Source organism: Crocodylus porosus, unplaced genomic scaffold, assembly GCF_001723895.1.
Source record: "Crocodylus porosus isolate Cpor-Errol unplaced genomic scaffold, CroPor_comp1, whole genome shotgun sequence".
NCBI lineage: Eukaryota > Metazoa > Chordata > Crocodylia > Crocodylidae > Crocodylus > Crocodylus porosus.
The window spans coordinates 42,482,135-42,507,345 of record NW_017728918.1 but is presented as its reverse complement, the minus strand read 5'-3'; the positions used below and the strand labels follow the sequence as shown (position 1 = coordinate 42,507,345).

General features: G+C 40.6%; 2 protein-coding genes across 4 annotated transcripts in view; one reads left to right on the top strand and one right to left on the bottom strand.

Annotated features, from left to right (window-relative positions):
• ANGPT2 (angiopoietin 2) overlaps positions 1-3,443 on the top strand; it is a 69,510-nt gene extending 66,067 nt beyond the window's left edge. For all 3 annotated transcript variants that reach the window (XM_019537501.1, XM_019537502.1, XM_019537500.1), the window contains one exon: positions 802-3,443. In XM_019537501.1, coding sequence (XP_019393046.1) covers positions 802-962 — 161 coding nt within the window. In that variant the 3' untranslated portion in view covers positions 963-3,443. The remainder of the gene's footprint in view (positions 1-801) is intronic.
• The window catches only part of MCPH1 (microcephalin 1), a 212,043-nt gene that overhangs the window by 137,451 nt on the left and 49,381 nt on the right, over positions 1-25,211 (bottom strand). Inside the window, exons 11-13 of the mRNA XM_019537499.1 lie at positions 19,149-19,186; positions 16,397-16,559; positions 7,483-7,560 (exon numbers count right to left, since the gene is read on the bottom strand). Of these exons, the coding sequence (XP_019393044.1) occupies positions 7,483-7,560; positions 16,397-16,559; positions 19,149-19,186 (279 nt within the window). The remainder of the gene's footprint in view (positions 1-7,482; positions 7,561-16,396; positions 16,560-19,148; positions 19,187-25,211) is intronic.

Below are 25,211 nucleotides of genomic sequence, written 5' to 3'. Positions count from 1 at the left end.
TGGGCATCCCGAGTGACTGATGAAAGACTGACGCAAAGTACCTATTTAATAGGTTGGCTTTTTCCTGGGCGTCAGTTGTCAGTTGCCTCATCTGGTTTAGCAGGGGTCCAACATTGCCCTTGCTTTTCCTCCGGCTCCCCACATAAGAATTTTGCCAGGGCTCCTGGAACTCTGCAGGTAATGGTGGTAATTCTGACTTATTAAATACCGAATAGTAAATCCAAAATTTACAGACTTAGATGCAAGTAGGCAGTTAATTTATATTGGATGCATTACGATTTCAGACTGGTCAGTTAAAGTAAATGTATAGTTAAAACTAAAGAAGTTAAAAATGAAAAGCTATTATTTCTCTCAAACAGTGTCACTACAAGGCCTCCTATTCTGAAACTGCTGGAGAGAAAAAATGAGAAGATTGTGCTTTCAAGGAACAGAAACATTCCCAAGAAATGCCTGAGAAACCTGACAGGAATTATATTTAAAATCAAAGAAATAATTTCTAATAAGCTTATTTAGATACTAGATGTTAGTAATGATGCTAGGGTTAGAAGTCATTATACTACCTATTGAAAAACAACATTATGTCATCATTGTCACAGAAGGTTGAATGTATTCCCACATTTAGATAATTTGAAGTGACAGTATTTAATGGACAAGACACTGTAATTAGTATGTTGGTGAATACATTCTAAATCAATACACTTGGCATCACAAAACTGTAATGTATGTGGGCATTTTATATTGAAAGGTAATAATTTTAAAGCACACTGGTAACTCTCAGATCTGTGTTTTCTGCTCTTCCAGGCTGGTGGTTTGATGCATGTGGTCCTTCCAACCTGAATGGAATGTATTATCCATTGCGACAGAACACTAACAAATTCAATGGCATTAAGTGGTACTACTGGAAAGGGTCAGGCTACTCTCTCAAAGCCACAACTATGATGATCCGACCAGCAGATTTCTAAATGCTTTTGCATTCTAAATGAATTATGTATCATATAATCTTCAAAGACTTCATGTGCCAAACATTTAAACACACAGCTGCAACTTCTCAATTTTCCAGCCCAGAAAACATGCACTAATGTTCTGAAGGATCAATTTGATTCTGATTCTTGAATTGCAATAGCCATCATCAGCTAAAGCTTACATTACTGAACTAGACACAGCAAAGTCTAAAACATGAAGTAATCTGATATAATAATGATTTGGCAGAACAAATGATTTAAGAGGATGTCCAAGAAACTGTCAAACAACTTAAGGACTACATTTTGTTGATCATCTATGTTATGCCTATGTTAGTAAATAACTGGAACTGTGAAAAATATGTATAACTTAGTTTTAGAAATGTGCCTCATCACTGAACTTTAAACACGACACTGATATAAAACACTTCTAACTTGCAGTCTAGACCTATACCTATTTTTCTATACCATGTCATGTTTGTAGTTTATTGTACATAAAAGTATACTGTGCCCTGTAATTAGCTCATTGAAATAACATTCCTTTTTGTTTGTTTGTTTGTTTGTTTATAGTTTTCTGAGCAACATTTACACTTATTCAGGGATTTTCTTGTAGTCCATATCAATTTATTTAACAATCTTAGGAAAAATAGCTTTTCCATCTAAGTGCCTTGCATTTATTCTTGGAAATACTGTGTGAAATCAACCATTTTTTTCATTTTAATTATCAGATTTTGTACTTGTTATAGTTGTTATGAGAAAGCTACAAAAATCCCTGTTAATTATAATATAGTAGCACGTGTTTCATTACATTCTGTATGAAAATTGCACTTTTCTTCCTAGTTAAATGTCAAATACCTGGCAAATAGGTATTTATAAGAATACTTATGAGACAACAGCATTAGGCTTCAGATAAGTACTGTTGTCTATGTCTATTAGACAGCCGGTGCTGTAGTCAATTTAGATTTTTTTTGAAAATAAGCTAGATTTAAAAACAAATGTACTCTTCATTGAAATACAGTTGTTTCTTTCTTAAGATAAAGTTTTACTGCACTTGAGAGGAAGGAGGAAGTTAAAAATGACCTCAGGCCAGACAGTCTTCTGTATATGGCAGTGGTCGAGCCCTTAATGTATATAATTACATGAATAACTTACTTTACTGGGTGACTATTTTTGTTGCATACATATGCTTAAATAGATACACTTATATATCAGAATAGAAATGTTGGCGTTCAGCTTCAGAAGGCCCTTTATTCTAAATCTTTTCCATGTTTTATAGAACTGCTTCCAAAAATTAACTTTTGGGTGGACATTTCTTATGCTTAGTCTCAGACCTAGTGTAATAATTTTCATTTTACTCTGCTGATCTTTAAATCCACGTATAAAATAAAATAAAGCATATTTCTAGTACAGAGAATCTTATCAGATGCTTTTTAGGCTCAGGTAACAAAACATGTTATATTATAATAATAGTGATTAGTCTTGAGAAAGGAGTTAAACACAACTACCAAATCATCCTGTTACAAATATAATCTGCTCCCCAAAAAAGTATTTCAGTCATACAAACACACAAGGACTGTAAAGACTGTTAACAAAAGGCAGAAATTCCTCTCAGCAAGCTTTAAGAAGGGTGGCCAACCTGCAGCACATGTGCCACAAGTGGCATGGGCAGCATCCGTGTGGCATGTAGCAGATGGGGAAGGGACAGGCAGTGCAGTAGCAGTTAGGACAGGAGACAAATAGCAGAGCAGCAGATAAGACAGGGGAAGAGGATTGGAGTAGCATTCGGAAAGGATACAGGGAAAATCTGTTGTACAGCTGCCAGAAAAGGCTGGCTTCCACTGCTTTACAAAACGCTATTTAAAACTACACCCATTACTAATAACTTGCCAAGTTATTACACAGAAGGTGATTTGAACAGAAAATGAGACCCCAACAGCTTTAAGTTAAAATCATGTTTTCACTAGCTGCTCTCTTCAACAAATTTTGTAACAACCCACAGTTGGCAAAACAGGATCAACAACTATTATATGACAGAAAAGAACGTTAGTTATTTTTTGTATTGCTATAGTACAAAATCAAAGACCAGGACTCCCAATACATAAAACTATCCACCAACTACATAAAACTATCAGAATTAAAATGCAACCCAAATTTCTTCCTATCATCACAGAGTCCTTGTAAAATAACTACAGTATTTTCTGCATGCTTTGATAATATGCTGTATACAATCATATAAGTCCTTTCAATATTCCTAATCATTTTATGCAAATTTTAGAACATTCAAGATAGAGGTTTCAAATAACAACAAAAAAAAGGAAAATTGTAATAACTAGGAATAAAATTCAATTTCTGAACTAAATTATCTCATTCCAGCATCTTAGAAACACTATAAGCAATACATAGAAATATATTTACACAGCTGCTACGTTGTCAAGACAAACTGTAAACTCTTTTCACAATAAAACTGACGTGATCAACAACCAACTTGATTCAATTCTGTTCATTACAAAGTCAAAAACAAATTAACTGAATAATAAATTTAAATGATCTGAAGCAAAGGTGCTGTTTAATACAGCTCAGTCTACAGGTAAGAAAGCTTTTTTGTACAAATGACCAATTTATGACTTGGAAATGCACATTCAGTATGGAAAAATGCTCTGTAGTACTCCCTTTTTAGGTTTTTAAGCCCACAGTTACTTTATGCTTCTAAAGTAATTGAAAAAAAGAAACATTAATGTGAGAAGCATCTGGGATTGAAATGTTAAACTGTGGTTTGTAGCAGTTTGCCCATTTTAAGAAATTGCTCTCCAATTAATAAACACAGTGAGACACAAGACCATCTACTACCAGATTCACAGACATCTATAGTTAAAGGTGAGATCAATTAACTCAGAAATTACCAAGTATCTTCTTAAAATTTCTGTCATATGGTACCAGAAGCTAGATAGACACTTCAGAACAGATGACTATGCAAAAGAGAAATGAATACTTCACAAACACTTTGCTAAATTACTCTCTCTCCCAGATATCAACTTCCAAATCTATGAGCCAGTGTCTGGTATTATCACTCAATGTGCAGACTCCATCTGCCATGTCTGGGCATTTGTAAAGATTGAAATTTTCAGTTTAAGTACTGTACTGTTTGTTGGACATTGCATTCACACAGGGGGTTGCTGAAGATGTTCATCTTGTGAAGCATTGTTTTGAAATGTCCCTATCCAGATCTCCGTCTATTCAGCCTGGCCCATGCTTCTCTGTCAAGATTGTACCCAGTGGAGCATAAATGCTGTAAGAATAGGTCTGACCTTTCCCAGTCATCAGCCCACTCCATTGCTGCCCATAGGTTTGGCTCAGCATCCCCGATCTCTTCTAGGAGCTTGTGGGTTTTACACACAAATGGTTTACAGCTTTTAAGCCTCTGTCTGTTCAGGTCTTCAGTTAACAGCTGATGGAGCAGGCGATTTTAATCATCTCTTGCTTCTATTTCCAGTAATGATGTTAGGGTCTATCATCTCATATCACTTGGTCTAATGCCCTAGAGTACAGGGAATATATCTGTGTGTGTGTAATTTGTGCAGCCTGTTAGAAGTCTCAGCATACTGCTAAGTACACTGCTGAGCTTTTTAGTTTGACAACTTCCAGACCACAATATTCTGCTGAGGCCTATACCATTGCAAGCATGGTGGTTCTGAGTACTTTGAAGTTGGCACCCCATGTTGTGCTGGCAGGCATTTTAAGGCAGCTACCTGTACAGAGACCTTACTGCTGACTTTCTGAATGCGATGTGTATAGGTGAGGGAAAGATCTAACGTGACTTATAGGTGGGTTGGGATATGCTCATGGGGAAGGATGTGGTGGTCTACTCTGATATGCTCTTAGCTTGATGATTGTCCAGATGGAAGAGCGATGACATTGATGTATCGATGCTTATCTTTAAGCGCCACTTGTGGCGATAGTGATGAGTTTCATATCAGTACTCATATCTTTTCCAGTTCTGTTTTCCAATTATGATATACTAGCTACAGGATGAGCCAGAGTAATATCTCCTATCTAGGAGAGTAAAGTTTGACTGTTCTTCAACTTAATGTCAAAGGCTATACCTCACCCCAACAATCAGTGCTGGAACACATCACCAGGGAAATGAAACCACACACAGTCCTTCTACAAGAAACACAGAGAGCAGCTATGGAAGAGGAAGTTCTCAGGCTACAGCTTTGCAGATTCTATAGCCAGCAGAATCCATGGCTTTGCTGCATTTATCAGAAGCAACCTGTCATAGACTACCAAAGGACATAACACTTCCCAGAGTGCAACAAAATGCAGAGCTGTCCAGGTCAATAATGCAATCATCATCAATATATACAAGCCACCCTCTGCCATATGGATTCCTCCATCTGAGCATATGCAAGATCAGTTTGATATTCTAACCAGTAAGCTGGCATGAAGCTCAGTCTGAATTAATTAAATGCTGTCATACTCAATGTTATGTTCAACCATTCTTTAAAATTCAAGGTCTACATGGATTACAAAGCTCAATAGAGAGGAAAATGCACTTTAGAAGAAATATAGATGTAGTAAAGCCTTATACTGTAAAATAAAACTCTTCAAAACTCTTCTTTCCCATCTATTTGTGAGGCTACCTTCCGCTCTGTCAATTAGTGGTATTGCTCCTTGTCAAGTACAAAGAGTGCCCAGGGATTCTTTAGATACCATAAACCTCTTAATGCCCCTCTGAGTAGCTGTTCTGCAAGGTAGCCCAGGCAACTTGGGGCAAGGAGCCAAGTGCAGCACGGCTTCTGGCCTTGCTATGACTGAGCAAGGGGGGATTATGCAGAATGGGAAATGAGTGTTAAAAAAAAAAAAAAAAGGGGGGGGGGGTCTGATCTAGAACCGCCCATCATATTCCTACCACCATGGTAATATTCCAAGACCCGGGCACCAAAGCTGAAATATTTGTACTGTGTTCTTTGGGGGTTTTTTTGTGCTCTTGGAGAGCAGAAAGGGGTGACTAGATTTGAGGAAGTCTGTTGAAATCTACAGTTTCCTACATGCCACGTGCAACGGCCAGTACTAAAAACAGGCCATATGCATAAATAGCAGCTGATACTAAGCAATTTGATCCTGTAATATGTTTTATTGTAATTCAAGGTCATCAGGACATAGTTTATGGTTTGTGTAGAGCTTTTGAAACATCTTGCAGGCAGATACTGTATTTCCTAATGCAGGGGTGAACTGATGGCCACCTATAAGTTTATCAGGGGTGACCACCAGTATCTGGGGGAACGGTTGTTCACCAGAGCGCCCCAAGGGATGACGAGGTTGAATGGTCATCAACTACTGCAAGACCGTTTCAGGCTTGACATAAGGAAGAATATCTTTACTGTCCGAGCGCCCAAGGTCTGGAATAGCCTGCCATCGGAAGTGGTTCAAGCACCTACATTGAACAACTTCAGGAGTAAATTGGATGCTTATCTTGCTGGGATCCTACGACCCCAGCTAACTTCCTGCCCTTCGGGCGGGGGGCTGGACTCGATGATCTTCCGAGGTCCCTTCCAGCCCTAATGTCTATGAAACCTATGAAACCTATGTTGTCAAATCACATCCCTGCCTATTTATGACCAGATGACCTTATATGTAGGTAACTTCAATTGTCAGTATCGAGATTGGGGATACTCCATTACTGGTGGCAACAGAGACAATCTTTGTCTCTGGACAAGTGTAAATGATACAAACCTCATATATGTCCTGAAGGAGCCATGTAACTTCCTCTCTGGACATCAGAACATTTAGATGAACCCAGATCTAGCCTGGTGGAAGGACGACTTGAATAAAATACCAATATGAAAAGTACTTGACAAGTTTACATCATCTCAGGGCAGATCCTCACTCATCAGCATTGACAGTATGATTTTTCAGCTCTCACCATCCGGATCATTCCCAAGATGTTTGGAAGGCAGATTGGCATAACAAGGGCTCCTGAATTACCGCTTAACTCTTAAATGAATATTTTGAAGAAAATGATACAACTGGAAACCCATGTCTGATATGCTTGTATTTGCTTCATTAGAAAAAATACCTTGTTCTCATTAAAGTGCTTATCTTTTAAGTCCAGTCAGAAGCAATATCACTATTCAATAAGCCACGGCTACCCAGCTTCATAAAGGCTGGGGTCCATGTGCTGCACAAGTTGTGGGCTGCATGACACCCAGGACCCCCACTGCATGCAGTTCCTCTACTGTGTGAGCAGAATGACCTCCCCATCACTGCTGAGCAGTGTGAGCCTCCTCCTGGTGCTGATGTAGGCTGTAAGCTCACCAGGACTTCTGCCGTGCTGCACTGCCCCAGAGACCCCAGCCACAACTGCTGCAACAGCCAGAGCAACAGGGGCAGCAGCAGCCAGGTACGAGTCAGAGCTGCGCATTAACCAGGATGTGGCCCACAGGCCACCACTTGGACAACAGTGCATTAACTAATCAGTTTTCAGCAAACTAAGTTCACAAATATAAAGAGATTTTTAACTTACAGGAGCTGCAGGGAAATTGGCTGAAAGTTCATATGGTTCCTCTGAGATCCAACATCCAAATTCCAAAGACCACAGTACCTTAAAAAAAAGCAGTAAGTAAACTTTTACAATTTTATAGAATTTTTTAGAGACTGTGAACCATAGCCACTTTGAGTACCTAACTAAAACTAACAATAAAGTTAGTATAGCAGATGCCTCATTTCTTCTATGCCAACAATATGTTTTTCTAAAGGTTAAAAAACAAGTATAAAATTTGCTTATTTTCAGAAGTGAGATAAATATTGCTGTGCCCCAGTTATGGCACCAGACAAGTTAAGAAATGATTGCTATTATTTCATGAGAGAAACAACTTGATGGGTTACAAAGAATTCTAGGGAACAAGATATCAGGTTTGTATACTCCCATGTCTCTAGTAATTTTTTTAAGTTTGTGCTTTGATGTTATTGTATTTAATTTTTATTCTAATGGACTCTAAAGGCAACATTCTGTTTTTCCTGATATATAACCTAAGCTTGCAATGATCTCTGAGCTGATCTTGTACAGCGAGCTTTAAACTAGGATCGTTGGGGGATGGGGATGCAGAGGTGCAGGAGGACACTTCAATGTCAAGCCAGGTGACGTGAGCAGGAACTCAGGTAAGTGACAAGGGCCCAGGCAAGCTTGGGAAAAAGAGGGCAGCATGGTCACCCACAGTTGGTCTCAACTGCCTCTACATAAGTGCTAGAAGTATGAGGGATAAGCAGGAGAAACTTGTCCTCCTGCCAGCTAGCAAAAACCGATCCCTAGTTGGGCTTACAGAAACCTGGTGGGATTCTACCCACGACTGGGCAATAGACAGAGGGCTATAGGTTGTATAGACGAGACAGAGTAGGGAAAAAAGTGGGGGGGTGTAGCGCTGTATGTTAAAGAGCAGTTCATGTCCTTGATGATCAGGATGAGTTCAGAAGAAGGGCAAACTGAGGTGCTTTAGCTTAGAACGCAAGGGGGTTGTAGGGAAAGGGACTTGGTAGTGGGCATCTACTACAGACCACCTCATCAGGGGGATGAGCTGGACCTAGAATTTTCAGGTCAGCTCACGGAGGCTGTAAGGACAAGGGGTGTGGTTGTCATGGGTAACCTAAACTACCCAGACATCTGCGGGGAGGATCAATCAGCCAGGTCCGAATGCTCATGTAGGTTTTTAGCCTGCATACAAGACCTCCACCTAACCTAGGAGGTACATAATCCCACCAGGGAAAAGCCTTGCTGGACTTCCTTCTTGCCACAGACAATGACCTGGTGAGGGATCCGCAGGTGCTTGACTCCCTAGGCGTTAGTGACCGTTGTCTGCTGGAATTTACTCAGGGCCATAAAAACAAGAATTAAGGCAAAAGTCCTTGATTTCAGGAGGGCCGACTTCAATGAGATAAGGAGATTAGTAAAAGAGACATTGAGGACTTGCAGCCTCAATGAGATGGGAGTCCAGGGCGGGTGGTCATTCCTTAAGGAGACGATCCTCCGAGCTCAGAGGGAGTCAGTCCCAACACTAATCAAAGGGGGCAAGATTGCTAAAAAGCCCCCTTGGCTCAGTAAAGGCATCCTGGAGGGCCTGAGGGCAAAAAAGGTGGTGTACAATCACTGGAAGCAGGGGGAAATCACCAAGGAGGATTACACTTCTGTTGCTTGTGATTGTAGAGAGGTGGTTAGGAAGGCCAAGGCAGAGACAGAACTAGGGCTGACAACCAGAATTAGGGAAACCAAAAAGTCCTTTTTCAAATACATAGGGAGTAAGAAGAAGGCACCAGGTAATATGGGGCCTCTACAGGACAGGCTTAGCAATCTGGTGACTGCAGCAAAGGAAAACCGATCTCGTCAAGGAGTTCTTTACCTCCATATTTCTGAGCAGGGACAACTCCCCAACTAGGATTATGGACAGGCTCAGGGGACACAATGCCATCCCTAGGGTCAGAGATGATCTAGTTAGGGAACTTTTGGAGGGGTTGGACCAGTTTAAATCAAAAGATCTGGATGCTCTTCATCTGAGGGTACTAAGGGAATTGGTGGGGGTCATAGCAGGACTGTACGAGCGCTTACGGTATAAGCGATTACTCTACAGTTAGGGCTGCCAGGCTCTAATATAGGCTCCCAAGGGAGGTGGTGTTCTCCCCTACCTTGGGTGTCTTCAAGAGGAGGTTGGATACATATCTGGCTGGGGTTTTATGACCCCAGCACTCGTTCCTTCCCAAGGCAGGGGGTCAGACTTGATGATCTGTTCAGGGCCCTTCCAAACCTAGAAACTATGAGTTATCTGAGAAAGAGTAGGACCAATTCTATTACTGCCTCTGGCTGTGTGACTGCGCCCATTACAGAAGCAAGATTGCCTTCCAGAGCCATAATTTAAAATATTAATAAAATGGAGCAGTGAGGTTCAGGGGCTGCCTGTAAGCCAGAGGAGGCATGGTGCAGTGGTAGGGGTGGGGAGGAGGGCATCTGTGTGTTGTAGGCCAGGGATCCTATGGATCCCATGAGGCATTCAATCCCCAACTGCTGCTAAGCAGTTTTGCCATACTACTGCACTCTTATGCTTCCAAGGTAACTGGCTGCATTGGTATTCAGCCAGAACTCCATTTCTCCCTTCCCCCAACTTCGTAATCAGTGAATTCCCTTGCACAGCTTGTTCAAAAAACCCCATACCTTTTTAACAGCCTGCTATGTCCTCATTTCCTATTTGACTGCAGCCCTCATCATGACGCCCAGCACCTGGGATCCAAAGAATGTGGGTGTATGCATCCCAAATCAGTGAAGCAGACAGAGTTTTTTTAAGAACAGGCTACTGAACTTCGCTTAACTCCCATTTAGTAGAGAAGGAAAAGCAGAAAATAAAAATACCCCCAGCTACAGGTCACCCATCCCATGTGGCCCCCAAAACATGGGTGCAAACACTATCCCCCCTACCCCCAACTCACTCACTGTAAGGCACTGGAGATGGGGTGAACAGAACTGCACACACAGCAGGCAAACTGTGGACACATTGCTAATACTGACAGTGAAGGTATGACAAGTATTATGGTTGTGGACAGGAAGAACACTGTCTTTTCTTGGAAAAATGGTGGCAATTAAGGCAGTGCTGTTGCCAATCATTTTGTACACCGGAACTGTGTTTCCATTGTCATGGTGGCAGTTAGCAAAAGCACAAAGGAAAATATGCATGTTCTTTTGGAAAGTGAAAAGAGAAAGGCTAGCCAGAACGGAACTGTATAAAGCAAGAGACACAAGGGCGGGTGTGGAAGATACCACCATTGATACAAAATGAATAAGTGCAGTGTGTAAAACAACAACAGAGGGGGAAGGGAAAGTAGCATGCTATAGCCAATCTTTGGCAGATACAATCTTGAGAATGTATAAGGAATGTATGGGGGCTCTTGGAAGCCATGGACTTGGCAACCTCCCATTCATTACATAAGAACAAAGTTTTAAAGGATATACAAAATACGATAGGAGGGGCTGGAGGTCCTGAAAGATCACAAGCGGCTGACAAAAATTGAGATGGTATAAACCAGTAGGACATTGGTGGGTGACCTTAAAGAAGGATAAATGAAAAATGTGTGGAGGGAGGTGACTGATAAATGACAGAAAGGGGGAGCATGATGATCTACTATGGCTGATCGTGTGAAATATCTTGCTGGTAAGAGAGGTTGAAGAGGGAGCTTGAAGATAACAGCAAAGTGTCCATCCAAAGGAGAGGTGTGGAAATGATGAAATGGCAGGACATGCTTTTTGGGAGTGTACATATGCAAAGGCTGTGTGGAAAAGGGTACGTTATTTATTTATTTATTTTTTTGGAGTGTCACAAAACTAAGCCAGTTCCTAACACAAGAGATGCTATTGTATGGGTTCATACCAAAAGGGTCTGAGGAAACAATATTAAGGGCACAGTTAGCAAGTTTTAAAACCATCGTATGGAAAGTAAGAAACCTCTGGGCTTTTAAGGAGCTAACTTTCTCTAAAAGAGTGCCTGAAACTGGGGCTGCATGAACTAAAATATCAGGACAAGGAAGAAATCAGAGAAAAGAAGGTGGAGAAAAAGTGGAGGAAAGAGGAATGGACACACGGGTTTCACTGAACCAACAGACATGACTGATGGTCAAGATGGAAAGTTTCAGGTAGTAACTGAAACTCTCCACTGAATAGTTTTGGAGCTTTTTTTTGAGATAGAGAGATTAATTGATATTCCTGTGGTTCTGTACGAAGAAACAGTTCTGTAAGGGTTTTTGTGGGAAGTTAATGTATGTTGTTTTTAAGGGTTAAATATATGTAGTTATGTTTTTGATATTTAGTTGTTTTGCAATATGAAGATAAAACAACGATGCTCAATATGTGAAGCTTTGTAAGTGTAGAGGGATGAGTGTTTTTAATAAAATTTGTAATAATAATAAAAAAGGGTTCCTATCAGCACGTTTGCCCAACTTGGACCATGTGTTTTATAATCATGCTCAGTGTTGGCCGCATTTAATCAACTTCATAATTAGTTTCCACTGCTCAACACATGCTGCTTTTGACAACAGTTTAACAATAATATTTAGTGAAATATCCTTGCATGCGATTATAAGACAAGGGATGTTTTTCCCCATACCAACTGGAAAGAAAACCTTGTCCTGTATTCAAGTAAATACAGTATATATAACAACTGAAGACAGCTGTAACATTACAAAATATAAAGTGTATATAAAGACTATAAAGAAAAATCTCTTTAAACATTAATCACATTTTCAAGTCTATTTGAGAAGTAACACCTCTCACAAGTATGACATCTCACCTAAGATTGTCTTTTGTCTACAATTACAGCAAAACCCTCCAGCCATTAATGATTTTATATTCCTATAGCTATATCTGAAATCTTCCAAGCCTAGTGAAAGAAAGCTTTAGCGTATGATTTTGCTTTGGGATTTTTGTGTTACAGAAATTATCCCCAAAACAAAAATCATAACTTAAGCATCCATTAGTATACACATTTGCTTTGTTGCTGTCAAGTTCTATTATAACGTCATTAAGCAGTAATGCACAAAAGCCCAAGTGGCTAGGCTGATTAATGACATGTCTCATGTTCAGGCTGATTTATGAGGAAATAATGAGATCTTCCAACACACCTAAGAAGTGCTATAATGCAAAGTATGCAAACTTACTACAGCTGAATTTTGTAAACAAAGTAAATATTGCTCTGTGTGAAGTTAGTTTGTTTTAGTTCCTACTAGAAAAAGCATTCCTATTACAGGAAAAAAAGTACCCCAAAACATTGTTCCTACTGGCACTTTTACTGGTGATCAGTGACTGAACATTATAGTCTAGTTCAATGGTGCTCAACCTCTGGTCTATGGAGCCATGTTATTCAGCCCATGGGAATCCCTGTGGGTCTGGAAATTTGGCAGCAAGGTAACAGTGCCTGTATTAACTGCCATTCTCCTGCTGCCAAATTTGCAGACCTATGGGGAACCTCACGGGCCAGACGACATGGCCAGACATGCTAGATCACCAGTACATGGTGGGATGAGGCCAGTGTATAGGATCCAGCCCATGGACTGGCCCTGTGCCACTCATCCAGCCTGTAAGGCCGAAAGGTTGAGCACCGCTGGTTTAGATTTTATTTTTAGTCCCTGAAAACTGGCTGAAACCCTTTGTAGAACAATGTGGAAAAGTTATGTCTGCTAACACACATACTCTATTTTACCTACTATATACATAAAATCTGCATTAAAAGTGGTATTTAAATCGCAATGTGAAGTATTTTTAAAAAATATTTTATAGTTGTTTATGCAAACTTTTTGTTTTCCCCTTCTTATATGACCAGCCAGCATAGCAAAAAAAATCAGGGAATCCTGTAGGGAAAAAGAGAACTTGTGACCATATAATTAAAAACTAAATCATGTAATTAAAAACTAGATCATAGATGGGTAGACAGCTACCCATCACATAGGTACAAGGGAGTAAAATTAAGATTTCCTGGGTAAGTTAAAAAAAAAATTAATTTCTGTGTTTGACTTCGCTGCCTAATTTTTAATGCTTTTTGTAAGTTGCCAGTTGTCAAAAGCTTGCAGCAAACAAGCTTCTCAAAAATGTCATGAGAATCTTCTAAAAGAAAAATCACCAGTAAAACAATTAAATCGTCTTATTTTACCTACCACAACAGAATGATCAATTCATTAATTTAAATTCCCAATTTGAAATGTTTTGCCAGTTATTTTAAGATTATTTAAAGGAAAGCATATTATGGATTCACTGTATTAGCAATAATGGCAAAGACAGACTATGATTGAACTTCTCATGACAAATTTTTGGAACCATTCCTTGTAGTCACAGGAAACAAATGGACTTGCACACAAATGCACGTGGTTTCAGCTGCCTCCTTTCTGATAAGAGTTTGGAGTGATACATAATTTGGGCTAAAGGAAGGCAAAATGATGCCGATGACAAAATTAAAAGCAATACAAGAATATTCTTATCAGAATAGTAAGAACCTACTTAAGTCACGATTTCACGGATTTAGCAGAAGCTATGAAATCAGGCATTGTCTATGAAATAAAAAAACCCTCCAACTTAGTAAAAATAAAATGCTGGCTCCCCGGTGGTCCTTATGGGCGCTGCAGCCCAGCATTGCAGCCTGTCAGAGGTGAGAAGGGGAACTGCAGGCCCATAGGGGAGCAGCAAAGATAATAGCCACTCTTATCCCCACTTCCCTGGCTGCTGATTGACAGAGAGCTACCCACCACATGGCCCTGCCCCTTTCTGCCAATCAGTGGTAAGGGGCAGGTCTATATAATGGACAGCCCTCTTGGCCAATCAGCAGCGAGGAGCAGATCTGCATGAGGGATGGCCCACTTGGCCAATCAGCAGCAAGGGCAGGGCCATTGGGACCCCTCAGACAATCAACAGCAAGGGGCGGGCTTGCCATGAAAAGGCCATGAAATCAGCTTGACTTGGGTGATCCCTACAGATTTTAGAAGTCCCTTAACCAGACTTTTTAAATAAAAGATCTTGTAGTATTAGTAACAGTTAATACATTCATGTCTGTTAGAAACCATATGCTTATGGACCCATTTTACTGGAATCACCTTATGACCACCACTAGGAGCAGACATTTACAAATCAAATTCTACACACTCCAAAATAGTAAGCGAACAGTTCAGAGACAATTGTGGAGATTAAAATATTCACAAATAAAAGATTAAACATCGTGATTTAGAATAAGCTAAACCCTGAAGTTGTTCCCTAGATTCCATTCATGCAAATCATCTGCTAAGTTCAGTGAGAATCTTGCTCATACTTCAACACACTGAAAAAAAATTAGTGAAGACAAATTCAAGACTTGTTCCAATAATACTTAAAGGAACAAATTAATCCTTGGATCATTTCCATTCACTTCACTGGCATTATACCAGAGATAAAATTGGCTCAGTCTGTGAAAGCACTGAGTTTAATACAGTCCTATGTGAATTATTCCTAAACAGGAGATACTTTGGCATTGTTCCTGGTCAGTACTGGTCTACCAAAAAGCATGTATGAAGACTCTCTCCACAGGATAGTACATGAAAGAAAGAGATCACACACAATGCATAAAACAAGAAGTGCAAGTGACATTCAGTACTGAAACTGATACCTCACATATGCTGTCAAAATGAACCAAATTAAGAGATGAAGGAAAATATTTTCCCTTACATCTCCATTATAATAATCTCTATGGACCCTTAAAACAATTTTCATATAGACATACATAATTTTCATGTTGAATACCCATTGCCTATGAATACATAGTTGCCTTTTAGTAAATCATAAAGAGGTATTTTCAAAAAGTAAAGAGTCACATTTTTCAAATCTAACTTCATGTGCCTAAAGAAATGGTAAACTTGATTTCAGTGGATATTAGGTATGTATCTAGTGCGGTTTTCAGAGGAACCCACTTCTTTAGGTTCCTATATATCTTTGCAACCGGCTATACGATGTTGCTGACAAGTCAGGTATTATCTACAGTATTTTGGACTGAAAAAAGGAAATATAGCTAGTTGTGTCATTTTAGGTACAGCAATTACATTTTAAAGTAATACTAAAAGAAAACAAGAAAATTATAGGGAAATCACAGTAAAAGAAAACATGCTACACATCTTCACAGTTCAAGCTATGTAAATATTTGCATACAAGGCTAATGAAGCATGTTTTCAAACTTTGTTCTCACCCTCATTGTACCTTAGGCTACATATAAACTTAGAATTTCTCCTGAGAAAGTTGCTACTCTCCCAGGAGAAACCACATGTGTATAGACATTTATAATTTTTCTTTCAGCGCAAAAATGGCCACACTTGGGAGCAACCTGAGATAACTGGAACTCAGAAGAATCTCTCTTGGGAGACCAAATGTCTGCACAGGTACTCAGTCTTAAACTTTTAAGCATATCTTTCTCTAAATGATAACTCAAGAATAAGTACTCCAATGGAGTGTTATAATAATCACTGTATTCAATGTTTGTAAAAATGCACAACTACATAGTTCAGAACATAAATTTTATATAGAATTACTGAAAAATATTTCTGGAAATATTCTGAATAGGAAAGATATGTTCTAACTAGAACCGAACAAATCTGATTTGTCCTAACCATTAACCTATCTAGAAATAATACTTATCAAATTGTGCATTGTTAGACATCTCAGTGGTGGCTTTCATTTGTAAAAAAAAACTTTTGAGACATGGTGCAGTGCAGAGATACCGGAGCTATCCTGGGCATTGAAAACAGTCTAGCCATGCTTGGCATGCTGCACAGGCCACTCAGCACCTTGAAAGTTAGCTCAGGTATCTCTATGTTATAGTGTGCACTGTTAATGCCTGAAACTTGACCTGCATAAAAGAAACATGATATACTTCGTTGTGTAATTCAGATACATTGCTTACCCATTCATAACACACAATCCAACAGCCACGAGCAATTCCCAGCATTACATTCAATGTACGACGAGGACTTCCTGCAACTACATGACTAGTTGTTTCACAAACATCATTTGAAAATGAAAAGCCTCCTAATTTATTCACCACCTGAATTACAGTATTCTGTTTCCTGCCAAAAGAAAAAAAAAAGAAATCAGCATCACTCAACATGAACATTTTTATTATATTAACAGTAGCACGTGCAAAAGATATGAATACATTTGAACTCTGCCCTCTACTGACTAGCTGTTTGTTCTAAACCTCTTCTTCATCTTCCCTCACAGTCTTTACCTTGGCTTCATGCTCACCAGACTCCTCTTGCCTTTTTGTCTCCTACCTTCTTCCTATTTCCTTTCACTTTTGTTTCCTTTCCTTATGTCTCCTAATAATTTCGGCAGTAGATAGGGTAGATTGGCACCTTATAGCCCCAAAGCCCAGTTCAACTGCCTTCACCATTCACAAAACTGACAACTAGCAATCTTGTGAAGAAGGATAAAAGACCTATGGTATTCTACTGGAGATCAAATCATTTAGAAAAAAATACTGAGTGGAGCCACATCCTGCATAATGTTGCTCCTCCAAGACAAAGCAGACGGAGCCCATTACTCAATTAGCACAAGCACACTCTGGATATCTCCTGAAGCCCTGGGGCACTTTCATTCCAGCCATTTTTTTTTCTCTGCAGAAAGTAACTTTAAAAAAGTTCTCAAAATAAGTTAGCTAAAACAAACAGAACACAGAACAACTTTTAACAAAACCAAAAAGCAATCTCCACAGCCAAAGCAGCAGCTTTTTTTTAAAACTGAGATTTAAAGGAACTATAGAACAAAGAAAATAAACAGCTTAACAAACTGACTTGCCACTGAAATCAAAAGGTGATGTAAGTGAAGAAACACTTTTGAAAAGAAAAATCAGGACACTTAGGAACCTAACTTTATACACTCATTTGTGTGAATCCTGGCCTTAGTCATTTGTCATGAGATTTAACTGGAAAATCTTCAGCCTCCTTTTAACTATAAAAAGGGATTTCAGCTTGACAGAGCACATTAACAAAAGTCATGGTAACTTTACAATCCATAGAGGATGCTGACCCTGCTGAACTACAAGCTCAGGGGATGTGTATTTCACACTATGCCTAGAATTAGTCTTGGCTCTTTTTGATAAACCCACAAGATTCTTAAGGAGAGGAAAAGTTCTACAATATGAAAAACTGAAATAGCTCTTAGATTGTTTATAGTGTTTCATAGATCACAGAATCTGACTAGCTTATATCTCAACATACTGCAAAACTGAGGATACTGATTTGCATTTCAGTGAAACACTGGTGTAGACACTGGTGAGGATATGCTCTTTATGACCAAAAATGATGCCATGACACCACCAACTTCACCACTTTATATAGTTAAATTCTAGTGACTTTTTTGGTCTTTGTATCCTGTTTGTACTAAAAAACAGGTTGTTGACAGTTGGCTTTCTATTTTGAATTGTTTCTTTTTTGCTCTCCTAGGACTCCCCTCCCCCCCATAGACTGGTGGGCACAACCTTATCAGCATCATAACTGCAGAAAGACTAAAGCACAGGTCTTAACAGAGTTCTGAAGAACAAAGTTGGTTATCACAAAATATTTTTATAGTAAGTATGTGCAATAATGCTTAGGGTAAGGCAGATTTTACATCAGGAATGTATGGAAACAATACGGATACATCTGTACTTGCTTGCATGGGTAGGACATCCTTATGATTGGGTCTGGAGATATGGATTCTCTTCCAACTTTGCCAAGACTTTTTCTGTGTCCTTTTGACTGAAAGCTTGCCTGAAACTCACTGTTCTCATCTATAACATGCTGATCATATTTACATGCCTTATAATGATGTATTACTGAGTGATTTATGAATTGTACTGAGGTTCATGGATGAACAGTGCCATCAGTGTCACGTTTTATTACACAGGAACAAGATAAAAATGAAAATGTACTTTATTTCCATTTTCTTGACATATTAACTTAGGCTTATGGGAAAAATATTGACAGAAACATGTACAAATCTTTTAAAGATAGCCAGTACTTGAGTGCCATTTTAGTACTCATCTTCATGTAACTATCATGATTTGATTAATGTTTTCAAACCTGAAACATATTTGTGGGTGGCAACAATAACTGGAGTTATTGAAAAAGATTGAAAAAAAGAGTAACCAACCATAATATAAAATCTGGAATTGTGTTTTTGTTGGATGTTATTTTGTAAGAGTTTAAAGAGAAAGATAAGAGCATGCCAGAAAAATATTAATTCTTCCACAAATATGCAGGGGGAGCTGCTTTTAATGTTTTGTAACCGAGTGTCTAAAAAGCCTAAAACTGATATTTCCTTAAAAGCTATTTATGTCAAAGAAAACATCCAATCCAATGTTTCAGTTCATGATGACATTCTTTACAAAAGCAATTCAAATTTATGTGGAAAAAAGGCTCTTTCAGGCTAAAATTCTACCCATTTGCTGTATAAATTCACTCAGAAAAATGCTCAGCTCTTTTTATCTTAGTATTATTACCCTAAAGTCGATTTACAGATCTTGTAAGTATATACAGTTTAACATGAGAATGAAAATTTTCAAATATGAACTATAAATATATTAAATACTGTGCAGTTTGTCCAAGAAAAGACTATTCATATTGAAGTTCAAATTGTATACTGAACAGAAAGTCAGCAAAGTATTTAACACTTACTCAGAAGACATGCTGGTCATGACTAGTGTTCTTGTTGGCTAGAAATTTAGAAAAGGAAGAACAAGAAAACAAAGTAAATATATGGAAGATTTTCCCAGAGCAACTAAATTATAATAAGTACCACTGAGTCATAATAAAGATGCAAATATTCAAAGACAAGAACTCGGACTAGATTACAGGTGACTTGTTTCCAAGGCCAAACATATTAATAGTGCCCAATGGCACTAAGAAAGGCAATACCAATTTACAGCTTCTACCATTTCTTTTATATGCTAGCATATTCCAGCACTTAAAAAAATGCACCAATGGTCTTATGTAAGGGTATGTCTATACTGCTTCTGCTTATGTAAAAGTACATCTTACCTACTGCGCACAGGTTTTGAGAACAAAACCTAAAAGCGTGGCCCACTGACCTGTTTCTGCTCCACCACACTTTTTAGACCTAGAAATGAGGCTAAAAGCACCACCTTTGGCATGCTCCAGAAAATACCAATGAAACACTATATTACTGTTTACATAAGTACTCAAACACACAAACATACTAAAAGTATATGGAAAAACTGAAAGAAGGATTTTTTTGGGTTTTTTTAAGATAAATTATAGGTTGCTTAAAACAATTATGTGCTACAAAAAATTGCAGAAAACTACAGCTCCACAAATAAAAAAATAAAAATCAGGCTCTTCTACCCTTTTCCCATACCTTGCCTATGTCAAACAAAGTTCCCCAATTCTTTCCCACCACTGTCAGTAATTTCCTCCGAGTTCCAGAAAGTCTGAAATACTGTAAATCAGTTTAAGGCTGGTTGTAAAGACCAACACATTAGAAACTCACTCTGCATCTTAGTAATGAATCATAGAATTAAAAAAAAGACCTATTTTATCAGTGATCACTCATGCCCCACCACTACAATATTATTATTCATTGAAACGGGAAGAAGGAGAACAAGGAGGATCCAGGCAGTTACAGACCAGACAGTCTATCCTTGATGCCTAGAAAAATCATGGAGCAGGTTATCAAGGAAACAGAAAACAGGCTGATTTGCAACAGTTAACACTGATTCATCAAGAGCAAGTCATGCCTGACCAACCGGATTTCCTTGTATGACAAAGCTGTCTGTTGGTGGGGTGGAGAGCAATGGATATGATATACCTTGAATTAAATAAGGCATTTGGCTTGGTCTCTGATGACATTATCATTAGTGGATTAAAGAATACGGTCTAGATGACAGTACTGTATCTGTAAGGCAGATACAAAACTGGTTGGATCATCACACTCTATGAGTAGTTACCAATGGCTTGATGTTGTAGATGGTAGATGGCACTGAGTGGGGCTCCTCAAGGTTCTGTCTTGGGTCTGGTATTAGTTAATATCTTCATTAATGATTTGAAGGATAGGATTGAGCAAATTTGTATATGACACCAAGCATGGTAAAGTTGCAGAACTTGTAAACCAAAGAACTGGTCCAAAATTAATCATATGAAACTCAATAAGCACCAGGGAAAAGTCCTGCATGTGGGCTGGAACAAATCAAATGTACAAATACAGACGGGATAGGCTGCAGTACTGGTTAGGCTGTAGAACCTGGGAATAACAGACAATCATAAGCTGAATATGAGTAACTGAATATGAACCATGTGCTCTTGTTGCAAATAAATAAATAAAGTATACTAGGCCGCATTAGTAGAAGCACCCGTTGCAATTCAAGGGAAGTGACTCTTCTGTTCATTTGGCACTGGTGAAACCTCACCTGGTATACTGTGTCCAGTTTAGGAAACTGCACTTCAAGAAAGATGTGAACAAGTTGGAAAGAATCCAACAGACAGCAACAAATCTGATTAAGAGTTTTGAGACACATGAAATACAAGGAAAAACTGAAAGAACTGAGATCATTCAGTTTGGAAAAGGAATGACTGAGGTGGGATTTGACAACAGCCTTAACAGGTAGTTATAACTATACCATACTACTACTATAGAGATAAACTTCTCTGTGGCTGCAGTACAATGTTCTTAAACTGCAGCAAAGGAAATTTAGGGTGGATATTTAGAACTTTCTCATTATGACAGTGGCTAAGCATTGGAAGAGGCTACTCAGAGAGGTTATAGAAGATCTGTCTTTGGAAGAATTTAAAAGAAGGTCAGATGAATCATTGTTTGAGGTGGTCTAGTCTGGGATAATCTTGCTTTAAGCATGGGGGCTGAACTAGATGACCCCCTGAGGTCTCTTCCAGCCCAAATTGTCTATGATTCTATGTCTATTCAACAACTCAAGTCTAGTCTAGCAATTAGGAATTCTAGGTAATCTTGGTTTATTCCATGAGTGGGAATCTATTTTTGCTGCGAGTAAGTGAAATACAATTTAATATAATTAAGATTATAATCAGAAGGCATTAGAGCCTTTGTGACTAAGCACAGTACCGGAAACAGAATTGATCCAATCTACACAGGTTTCTCTAAACTGTGTAGATTAAACTGCTAACAAACAGAATTCTCATTCACTCTTTTGTTGGCCAAGGCAGGCAGATGTCTGCACTGATCAAGGCCTGAAGGCAGGGGCTTTTCCACCAGGCTGCCCAGCTCTGTCAGACAGCAAATGCCCCAACCCCACCCCCTTGCCAGTCCCCTGCCTCTCAGCCATGAGTGGCTCCCTACAACTGCTGTGCATGCCCTGGCTGAGGGGAAGGTAATGGAGGGGGTCTGTTCCCCAGCCCACCCCCAGAAGCTGAGAGTTGGGGGACTGGCGAGGTGGTGGGGCTGAGTTGTTCACTGCCTGGCAGAGCTGGACTATGCAAGGAGGAAGCCCCTACCTTGGGGGCTTCCCCCTTCCCCACTGTGTGGACCCTGGCTGGTGGGGGTATTACTCCTCAGCTCCATATTCTTGGGGAACTCCGACACAGGACGCAGCCTGTCTGATTCACAAAGATTTCTCACCCCTCCCCTCCTCTACCTGAACAAGAACTTATTACGAAAGACAATGAAGGTGCAGTGGGAGACGCACCTAAAGCCCTTCAGGTATGAAACAACTGCCCTAGGTCTCGTTTGCATGCACGATGGAACCAGATGACAATTCATTTACATGGAAGATGGAGAACAGAATGCCCGAAGCAAAGACCGCAGTGAATTCTGGGATCAGCAAAGCAGGGGAGCACTGCATGATGGGGAATCTGTGCTCCAAATGCTAATCAACCCACATTTACACATACCCAGCTCAGCATTTATCAGACCAATTCTAATTTGGATTTACAAAGGACTTTCCCGCCCCCTCCCCACCCCTCCCACACACATCCCTCTAAGCAGAGGTAAAAGTTTAATAGGCATCTTGGGCTGTACATTCCCTGGTCCCACTACAGGACTCCTACTTAAACTTTATTGACTAAAACTTGGTTGCCGGGTTAGGGAATGCTGAGGCAAAGAGATTGAGTCAGAGGGGGTATGGGCAACATTTGAGCAATGGTTAAGTGTTCATCACAGCATCCAGCCATTGGAGCCCTGACCACAAGTGTTGTCATACTTTTCCCGGGATGACTGGTGGAAGTCCTCCCCACAAAAGTTATGAGAAGTCATGCTAAGCTGAGGCTTGTTCACAACAGGTAAAAATCCAAAACCCTGATGCTGCAAGTTCTCTATTGTTTCTGAAGAAACAATGAGGTTTCTCATCCAGTATATATGTTATCCATAGGAATTTCAAGCTGGCTCCTAAGTGTCTGGTTACTCCTTAAAAACTTATGTTTTTCCTGGTTGTTAATCAGTTTCTTGAGATGTTCCAAACCAGATAACCCCTTGTCAATAGAAAAGCTGGAAAAAACAGATAGTGTCCCTTCAAGGATTGTGACAAGAACTTTACCTGTCAGCATTGGAACCCAAGTGCCTTGGATTGGTGAGATCCCAGCTCTTCCTCTCTTTTCTTTTTTTCTCTCTCTAGGCATAGATTTCTGAACCTGAATTGTATTAGTTAAGCTTGAGCTAAGTTGCCCCAAATACTTAGCGAAACCAGGGCAGTATTGTAATTGTTTGTTTTCCTTTGTATGTCTATCACTACTAGTACCATTATATATTTCATATACTTAGCAATAAATAACTTTTATAGTCAAACTGATAGTAACTGGGTATATTTTTCCTTCTCTACTTCTTCCCCACTTGCTCTGCAGCAACGCTTCTTTTACCTAAGGTAAAGATCCCTGTGAAGCCCAAAAATACTGTGGGGTCTGCTCATCAAGAGACTAAAGTGTGGCAGGGCACTGTGTGTGCCTGCCACTTTAAGGCCCTGGAGCTGGCAGCCTCCAGGTGCCTAATGAGGGCAGTCATTTTAGGTCCAGGGCTGCCCATATAAACAAGGCAGTTTGGCTACTGGAGGTCAGGCAACAACACTGCCTGGCCTGAGGGCTGTTGAGTTTCATTTGGAGGTAAGGGAGGAGCTGTAGGGGATGGTAGGAGGTTCCTGGTCCTGCGTACAACTGGAAACTGCACCCTGCCAGGAGTGGGTGGCCTGGTGGGGCTCCCAGTGGTGTGGGAGCCCCCAGGAAATGCCAGGCCAATGATCACCATGGTGAAAGGCGGGTTGGGGCACCTAAACCCTAGCCCTCACCTTCGGGTGGGTTGTGCACACCGGAGGTAGTTGTGGGGGTGCAAGCCCCAAGGAGGAGAGTTGGAGGCCAGGTGTGGCCAAGGCTGCCTGAGCCCTGCAGGGGGTTTGAGACCCCAAGGAGAGGTTGGGCCAGGCACAGCTACGGCCACCTGAGCCCACCTGTAGAGGGAAGCCCTGAAACCCCAAGTAAAGGGGGCGTTAAAGCAGTGGGAAGCCCCAGTGTGAGGGGGGGGCAGCGTGTGTAGCCCTGTGAAGGGGGAGGGGGCTCAACCAGAGAGAGAGAGCTGAGTCCTCACCCCCGTAAATCCTCCTTTGCAGGGAGGCAGAGTGTGGATCAAATATAACACTGGTAGTAGCACCACGACCTGCTGCCCAGGGGGAAGTGAGAGTCCCCTGTGAGAGTCTGAGGTACCAGTCATGGTGTGAAGTAACCCCAGCTCCCCATGTCTGTGGAGGAGGACCCAGAGAGGGGGACCCCGGGATAAGAGTATGGGTCAAAGCCCATAGCTTCCTCTGACTGGCCCAGGCAGAGGCCAGGACCAGGAGGGTCAGAAGGGCAAGAAGGCCCACCAAGAGGGATGCCCAAGAGCCAGGGGCCCCGACTGGTCTGGAGGTGGGCCGGGGCTAGTGTGAGCTGAAGGTCCCAGTGAGGGGACCACACGCAAAGGGAAACCAGTGGAAAGGAGATATATGGCCCGGTATGATGGTGGCAGAGTCTGCCTGAAGGGAGGAACCCAGGTGGGGGTCCTACAGCAGGATTCTGGGGCCCATCGTGGGGGACTGGCTTGTATGAGAACATCATGATGTCATCTGCGAGGCTTGGGCTGCAGTGTATGGGAGGAATGGAGTCGCAGATAGCGCCCCCTGGCATTAGGGCAGGAAATGGGCAGCCTCCCACTTGATTTCATCTATCAATTAATTAAGATCAAGGCGTGGCAGCTGAGAAAGCATGCCACCAAGAAGAGGTGGGCGGGCCACATGGAGATTGGCCCCAGTAGGCCTCCTGTTACATAAAGATTGGGACATGCTGAGTTTGAAACACATAGGGGGATCAGCTTGAACAGGCTGATTGACCCAGTTTGGCTCAGACATGCCCTAATGAACTGAATGCTGGCCCATGAGGGTGTCAGCTGGACACCCAGCCAGGTTCAGAAGTATTCTGTTTACTTGTGTGCTTGTGTCTGACTGCAGTTTGTTGCTCTGATTAACTGATTCTTGGCATAAGAAGGTATCAGCTTGTCCATGCTGATCAACCCGGCTGGGTGAGGCGCGTCATGTTAATCTGCGTTTGTGTGTGTATGACTGATTTAGTAACTGGAAAAACCCAGCCCCACTGAAACTGAGTCCTGCAAGATAGCTCCACTGGGGGTGAGGGCTTGCAGAAGGGAGATATGCACCTCTGTACAGAAACACAAGCAGCGCGCTGACAGAATTACAAAGACCCTAGAAACGTATCCCCAAAGTGATGGCCAAATCTGAT